General features: G+C 36.4%; 1 protein-coding gene across 1 annotated transcript; it reads right to left on the reverse strand.

The window, feature by feature from the left end:
* Window positions 1-1,849: 1,849 nt before the first annotated feature.
* On the reverse strand, window positions 1,850-6,835 carry LOC149231090 (uncharacterized). Its single transcript, XM_089379122.1, has 5 exons — window positions 6,801-6,835; window positions 4,773-6,629; window positions 4,440-4,658; window positions 3,212-4,282; window positions 1,850-3,081 (listed from the first exon to the last, which is right to left on the reverse strand). Exon 2 carries the CDS (start codon window positions 6,438-6,440, stop codon window positions 5,187-5,189), a length of 1,254 nt encoding a protein of 417 aa, XP_089235248.1. The 5' UTR covers window positions 6,441-6,629; window positions 6,801-6,835; the 3' UTR covers window positions 1,850-3,081; window positions 3,212-4,282; window positions 4,440-4,658; window positions 4,773-5,186.
* Between the last annotated feature and the right edge of the window lie 1,541 nt (window positions 6,836-8,376).

Genomic DNA, 8,376 nt, shown 5'->3' on the forward strand with positions numbered 1-8,376 from the left:
GAGAAGCAAAAGTGATCCTAACCTGTACATCAAGAAAGATGAAGATGAGAATATTGCTTTAATATCTTTATATGTTGATGATCTTATCATAACGGATAATGCATTCAACTTGATTGAGGAAATTAAAATTCAGTTGTAACAGGGATTTGAAATAAAGGATCTTGGTGAATTACATTATTGTTTGGGTCTTGAAATTTGGAGGTAATATGGTAAGACAATCATCACACAAAGCAAATATGTAAGGACAATTGTTTTATATGTAGATTATTTGATTTTTACAGTGAATGATGATTTCTTCATTGCTGATTTCAAAGAAGTCATGAAAAGTGAGTTTGAAATCACTAACTTGGGGTTGTTAAGGTATTTTTTGGGCATAGAAGTGAAGAAAACAGAAAATGGTATTTTTATTTCTCAAGCAAAGTATGTAGCAGACATTTTGGGGAGGTTTATTATGCAAAATAGCAAGTCTGCACCAACTCCAACTGTCATGAGATTGAAGTTGAGCAAAGAAGATTGCAGCAACAATGCCAATCCGACATTATACAAAATTATGCTAGGAAGTTTGATGTATTTGATAGCAACTAGGCTTGATATAATGTATGCAGTGAGTTTGGTGTCAAGGTTCATGGAAACACCCAAGGAGACACATTGGCAAGCGACCAAAAGGATTTTAAAATATATCAATGGGACAAAAGAATATGGTATTTTGTACATCGCAACAAATGATTTTAGGCTGGTTGGTTACATTGACAATGACTGAACAAGAAGTGTTGATGATAGAAAGAACACATTATGGTATGTTTTTCATTTAGGTTCGGGAGCCATTTCATGGGCCTCCAAGAAGCAACCAATACTATCACTATCAACAACAGAAGTTAAATATGTCGCCACAATAGCAACAACGTGTCAAGTAGTTTGGATGAGAAGAATGTTGAGTGATTTATGGCATGAACAAGAGGGAACATCAACTATTTTCTACAACAATAATTAATTGCACTATCAAAGAATTATGCTTTTTATAAGAGGACCAAGCACATTGACGCTAAATATCATTTTATTAGAGAATTGATTAACAATGGTGAATTTGTGTTGCAACAGTGCAGGTCAAAGGAACACTTTGCTACATCTTCACAAATCCATTGGCACTTGAAAATTTTGTTTATTTCAGAGATTGTTTGGGAATTGTCAATTGGGACAATTGTGATTAAAGAGGGGTGTTGGAAAATCAATCCCAACCACGGCGTTGAATAAATTGGAGTAGCCATACTTGTGGGACACAAGTAAATCAAGGAAGTGGAGTTTTAGTGCAGGGTGTGGATACTTGTGGTACACAAGTAAATCAAGGAAGTAGAGTTTTAATGCAGTTTGCATATTCTGTCTAAGGACATGGATTAAATGAAATATGGGCATTTAATGCAGGGTAGGTAAAAACATATGGTCAAACATTTATTGTGCAATTGTTATTTACACTCTGCAACATCTGCAAGTTCAGAAAAACCATGTTTTACTACAAACTTCCATCCTAAGTTTTAAATATTTTGTCTTGTCATGTATTAAAATATTAAAATCATATGTTTTGATAAAAACATGCATGTAAAAGCCTTTTGCTATGTGGCCAATGAAAGTCTCAGAAGAAAGGTTGAAAAGTTTTAGTGAGAAAATAGTGGAGCAATTTGTGGTGGGGCGTAAAAACAACTTACTTATGAGGTTTTACAGTGAGTTACTCAGCAACTATTGAAAAAGTGTAAATGTGAGTAAGAACTGGTGTTTTACTTGGTAAAGAAGCTGCAACCTCCATTTTTTTTATGTGATTGTATCTTTCATGTATTTTAAAATATAATCAAAAGTATACTTGTTGGAATATATTTCCGGAAATCTCATGTGTGGTTTTTACGGGGCAACCACTCTTGTTTTACTCTGTTTTGTTCTTCTTAAATTTGTTTGAGTTATTAGCTCTGTTTTGTTGCGGAAGTCTCTGTGATTTAATCTCCGCGACTGAAGTCTTGAGGAAGACTCTCTAAATTTTTCATAAACCACGGCCCACTATAAGGAAGACTCTAAATCTTTCATAGACTATGGCCCACTATAATAACCTTGCTGATCTAACAAATCCATCATGGATATGCATTTCGTCCTTTATTATAAGTGTAACGGATGGCAGGTTAATATTTTGAATGAAGGTGGCCGTTGCATTCAATCATCGAGTTGTTAGAAATTGCCTGGTTAATGCTAAATCTCACATAGAAGCCTCAAACTTACACTTCAATGATAAGTCATAGGAAATTCCGTTAAATGCCTCTTCTATAACATTTACAAATCCGCAAATCACTACAGACCACAAAAACACGAATATTCCTTTAGTATCTAGAACAAATTTCAAATTAAAAAAAAAATGTATCGTTTTGGGACACTCCATTCTGTTACAATAGAAAAGAAAATTAATGAGAACTGATAAATTACACTGGCCCCTGAAGTTTTTCTTAATGGAGAACAACCTACAAATCAAATGGCTGTTTATAACTTTATTTATTAATTGACAATACGACACTACTATCTGTACAATTGAATAAACGGGACAGAAGATAATTCAGATCCTCCACTAAAAACAGGTGAAAAATGCATCACCAAATGTGTGTTGTCATAAAATTCAGAGTTTTTACTTCCTCTGTTCTTCTTATCTGGACAAAATCTTGTATTATGAATGCTCAATAGTCACCAGAGAAAACGCATCCCAAATGTGAATTGTTACCACACTGTGAGCTTTTACTATCTCTAATGTTATTATCTCCATGATCATAGACTTTTTTAATAAAACACTTTCTTTATACTTTAGTTAGAACTGATACAAAAATCTTGTATCATGACCAATAATGCTCAGTAAAAATGCACACCATGAGCAAATTCTGAGCTTCCAATCTTCTTTATATCACCCCGCCCTGTGGCCACCACTACTAATGATGCCCATTTCTCCGTCACCATTATCATCCATTTGTATAATCTGTTTGTCGTCGGTCTTTGGAGTTCTGTCTTCCTGTCAATCCTTGTTACTAGCTTGAGATGCCTCTCTCCCATCTAACGACCCTGTAATAGACTCCAAGTTTGGATCAAGAGATACAAAAATGTTGCGGCAGAGTAAATCACAGATCGAACTTTTTTCAGAAAGACCTATGACTATGTCTTATGTATAATCCCAAAAATGAATTCTCTATACCTCAAGCTTTTGGATTGCATGACGCATCTCTGGCCTCTTTTCAGAATCGGGATACACAACAACAAAGAGCGACCATCAATGCTCTTGTTAAGGCCCGTGAACATGGCTTCACTTCCGGTGTTAGTTTCAGTATTTGGTCAGACCACGGCAACCCACCATCGTTTTCAACCAATCTACCAGATTGACCTGGGAATTTTACAATAATTGAAGCAAGATTCTGATTACTTGTGTTGCATACAACGGGAAACAACATCATATACTTTAACCAACCTTCATTTGTATTTCCAGCATAATCTGCCAGGATCCTACCAGAAATTCTCTCCATGATAAGCATCCCAAAACTGTCGCCATCACACCTATTATTAAGCATTCCATACTGGTAGGCATACTTAGGTGCTACATACCCGCAAGAAAGATGTTAAACGTTGATGAGAAGAAAAAGGTGTTTAAACATTGATGAGAAGAGGAAAAACTCTCTTAAGTTTTGGAGATTTCTAGTTATTTTGTTCATTTAGGAGAGATTTGTTAAACTTACAAGTTTGAGTATTGTGGTTTTTTACATTCCGGGGATTTAAGAGTTTCTTAGATGCTAAATCCATTTATGTAGTTTTCAATTTTTAAATCTGTTTATCTATTTATTTAATAAATAAATTTAAAATAATTATAATCACAGTCACCCAAAACTATATTAGATTCCAGAAAAATAAAATAAAACATAAGATAGTTAAACAACCCGTTTCAAAATTACATATATTACACATTAATTGGAACAGAAAAATATTTGATTTCATTACCATTACTCTCTTCACATTTCTTAAAACCCTAGTTGTCAGAATAGTATATCAGTTTTTAGAGGGAATCAACAAACAATATACATCCAAACAATATCATATATATTGTAACTAATACAAGTTTAATACTTTGCTGCAAAATACATATTGTTTAACAAAGACATCTGCTTTACCCTTTACCCCACCCGAATGTCCAGCATCTCCCTTCCCCACCAGATTCTCCAGCATCTCTCTTCTATTGCGAAGATAATATATGTTCCAAAACTACAAAATTTTGAATCTGTTCAAAATACATAAATGTAAGTCACTCACTTGTCAATAAGTGGGATTTCATTTTATAAAGATAAAAATCACCGAAATAGTTTCGGCCAAGGAATTAAGGAACATTTGCAAGATCAAAATAGAATTGTTAAAATACAGAAATGCAAAGCACTCACTTGTCAATATGAGAGAAGAACTCGGTAACAAATCCTGCTGTCTCCATGTCCTTGGATTTTACTCCACTGGAGGCCGAATATTTATCGTCCATGAGGTTTGGCTTTCACACTACATAAATCCATGTGGAATGTAAAGAGGCTGCCCTTTGATCATTCCATCGTACGGAAATGAACATCCCAAGAACATTTTCAAAAAGTGAGGAGAACCATTTGCAAGATCTGGATAAAATTGTGATGCCAAAACGAGGACTCCTAAGAAAGAGTCCATTTCACAGAGCAATCTATCCCAAAATAGAATTTAAACTATATCGATTATTCGTTGTTTTAACTCACCATTTTGAGATGCCGATATATTAATGCCTACAATAGCTAACGGCGAACAGAGAATGTCTGGGATCCTGAAACTCCACTGCTCAAATACATCCCCTGATTTGGAAGCCTGTTAAATACTGGGATATCGGCGACTTTTGGATGCTCCGGCAGATAGAACCACTTGTAGAATGAAGATAAAGCCAAAACTCCAGCAGCCATACTCCCAAATTCCGGTTGAAGCCCTCGCTGATGGTAGCTCCTATTGATAAGCCGCTAGGTGCGTAAATATGGACCCAGTTTTTCATTAAGGCTTATCATGTGGAAGCGCCTTAGCGCTTAAAAGTGCTGAAAACCACTAAGGGCTGTATATCCTTGTGGTAGTATAGAACGACACGTAGGCATTCATATTTCCATGGCATTGATGGTCTATTTCCTCTAAAACGTTTCAGAAACAGAGGCAGCTGATTTAATCTGCTCCTCAAATTCATAAGCAAAGGCATCTTGTAGTCGTGATTTAAGCCGCTCCTCTGCCTCTCCACACAACCGCAGTCGGGAGCATTTAATGGCACTGAGCTTTTCCAACGACATCATATTTTCAACACCAAACAGCTCTTCTAGCGCAGGACAGGAATTCACCTCCAGCACTCGAAGAAGCTCTGTCAGCTGCGCCAACCCCTGTATTCTTCTTAGCTTCTGGCATCTATTAGCCTCCAACTTCTTCAAGGATATCAACCTTTCAAGCCCTTGCAGATGCTCTACCTCACTGCCCTCGATGTTGAGTTCTTGAAGTTCTGTAAGATTACAAAGACAGCCTAATTCCCCCAGTTTGTCACAAGCAAACAATTTCACTGTTTTTAGTGCGTGCGGCAGTCCTCCAACCGTCACCAGATTCTTGCAGTCTTGGATGTCTAGATGGTTGAGGTTGGGGCAAACGCCTTGGGGAAAAAATATCTCAGTAATTTCTGTCCGGAGTATCTCTAAACATTCCAATCGGTACATGCATGGTTGATGTTGAGCACTGTAAATAGAAAGATCCAATTCACTCATCCTTTTTTTCCCTTTCGAATCTGATAAAGTCTCTCTTTCTCCTTCAACCAGTTCTTGCCATGGCAACTTGCGTAACGGACACCAAAGTAGGCTTAACTTTACCATATTGTTCATCTTCAGGACTTCTTGTGGGAGGCGGTGGATTCCACATAACCGCAGTGTCATAGTTGACAATTGAGTCAACATCCCCAAGAAATCGGGCAAACATTCCAATTTTTCACAACCTTCTAGACGCAGTTGCCTCAGACTGCGTAACTGACCAAGGGAACGTGGCAGCCTTTCCAACAAAGGGTTCCCTACATATAGAAGTTCCAAATTCTTTAGGTTTCCAATATCCTCGGGCAATTCTTTTAAATGCAACATACCTAACAAATGGAGCTCTTCCATGGATCGTTGTCGTGCCAGTTGTAAAGGCAATACTTTGATGCTATGGCAGTTTGAAAGCTCCAAATACTCCAGCGTTCTGATATTGCCAAATGTTTCCTTCGACATGGTCAAATTGACGCAATTTCGCAGATTCAGATATTTAAGCCGAATTAAATTGCCGAAGCTATCTGGAAGCCTAGACAAAATCATCAAGCCTGACAGATCGAGGTGCTGCAGATTTGTTAAGTTTCCGAAAGAAGCAGGAAGCCGCTCCATACACAATAGGCGTCTTAGGCCTAGGTATTTGAGCGAGCGCAGATCACAAAATTCCTCTGGCAAAGCTTCCAGTTGACCTACTTCATGACCATCCACCGTAATCCTTTCGATATGCTTCAGTTGCCCAATGGACTTGGGAAACTTTAAAAGGGGAGCATAAATATTTAACTCCCGCAACTCCAGAGGTGCCTGCAACGCAAAGTTTTACCTTTCCACTCTAAGAAATATAAGATATAATAAATCCTTCAAATGTGTTCTAGACTCCTGTGTTGGTACGTCAGCAGCAATAACCGACCTTACATAGAACAGGAAAAATTGAAAACGAAAAGAATAAACATAGGACCAGTCTTAAGCTTTGACCTGAGATTTTCCTCGCCACAGAAATTTGTTTCTCTCCATATGATATGATATTTCAAAAAAATTATTCTAGTTTTTAATAAAAAATTATAAATATAAATATCTGTTAAATTATAAATAATGAAGAGTCATTTCATTGAATAAATCATTTTCTAAATAATCTTATTGACAGGTTATCTTGAAAAAAATTGTTACCTTCTTAGAATTGTCGCTAAGTAGTTATTTTTTGTTTTTCATTTATGATTTAACTACGATTTACCTAATTTATTGGTTAAAAAAACAAAATAGACTCAAAAAATCTATCGAGGATAAGAACAAATTCACCTCCATATGACTATTTTGGATACCGGCTCACTGGTAAATAGTTGTACAACATTTTTAATGCTTTGAATAATGCACTTTTTTTTCTTTATTTTTATATTAACTTTGAAGAATTTGCACATATGTGTTCTGAGTTTATGTCAATTGCTAATTTTTCTTAATATCATGACAATGTAGAGATTTTTTCTAAAGTAAATATATGTGGGTATCTTTATGTAGATTGTTGATTTTTTGATGTGTATGATAGAAATTTTTTCTAAAGTTATATTCACCATATCACTTCCTCAACGCTGATTGCCCTCATTCCTAAAAAATCTGATTCGGAATCGTTTAACGATTTCAGACCTATCTCTTTGTGTAATATATCTTTCAAGATTATTACAAAGATTATTGCTGAGAGATTAAAAGGGAATCTGGCCACCTTTTTATCAAAGGATCAATATGCGTTTCTGCATGGTCGAAACATCCTGGATGTTGTTGCCAACACACAGGAATGCCTCTCCTCCATGTATGCTCAAAGCTTACCGGCGGCTATCATGAAGATTGATCTGAGGAAAGCTTTTGATTGCTTAGACTGGGGGTTCATGGAGTGCCTCCTTGCAAAGATCGGCCTCAACACAAAAAACATTCGGTGGGTGATGGCATGTATCGAGAATGTTAATTATGCGGTTATTGTAAATGGGTTCCCCTCTCCCTTCTTCCAAGCCGAAAGGGGTCTGCGCCAGGGCTGCCCTCTCTCGCCCCTATTGTTCATACTCGCTATGTAATGCCCCACTTAAATCTTATCCTACAAATTTTGTTAATATTTACATTATCTGAAAATATTGAGAAATATTGGTCTAATATAAATTTATGATTTCCATTATTCAAATTCCCCACTTACCTTCTCAAATTGAATATTATGTAGGATATGGTCTCCTTCCATTATTTCAAAATATATGTATTCATTTCACATTCCCCAATGTACCCTCACATTTACTTGGGAGACGACATAGTCCTCTCCATCTTATCATCAATATATATTTATTTATTTCACATTCCCCAATGTACCCTCACATTTACTAAGGAGAAGACATGGTCCTCTCCATGTAAGTACATTTCACATTCCCCAATGTACCCTCACATTTACTTGGGAGAAGACATAGTCCTCTCCATCTTATCATCAATATATATTTATTCATTTCACATTCCCCAATGTACCCTCACATTTACTAAGGAGAAGACATGGTCCTCTCCATGTAATTACACTTCACATTCC

This window comes from Pinus tabuliformis, chromosome J (genome assembly GCF_031772625.1).
Source record: "Pinus tabuliformis cultivar Carrire ecotype Pingquan chromosome J, CPIR1, whole genome shotgun sequence".
In the NCBI taxonomy this organism is placed as follows: domain Eukaryota; kingdom Viridiplantae; phylum Streptophyta; class Pinopsida; order Pinales; family Pinaceae; genus Pinus; species Pinus tabuliformis.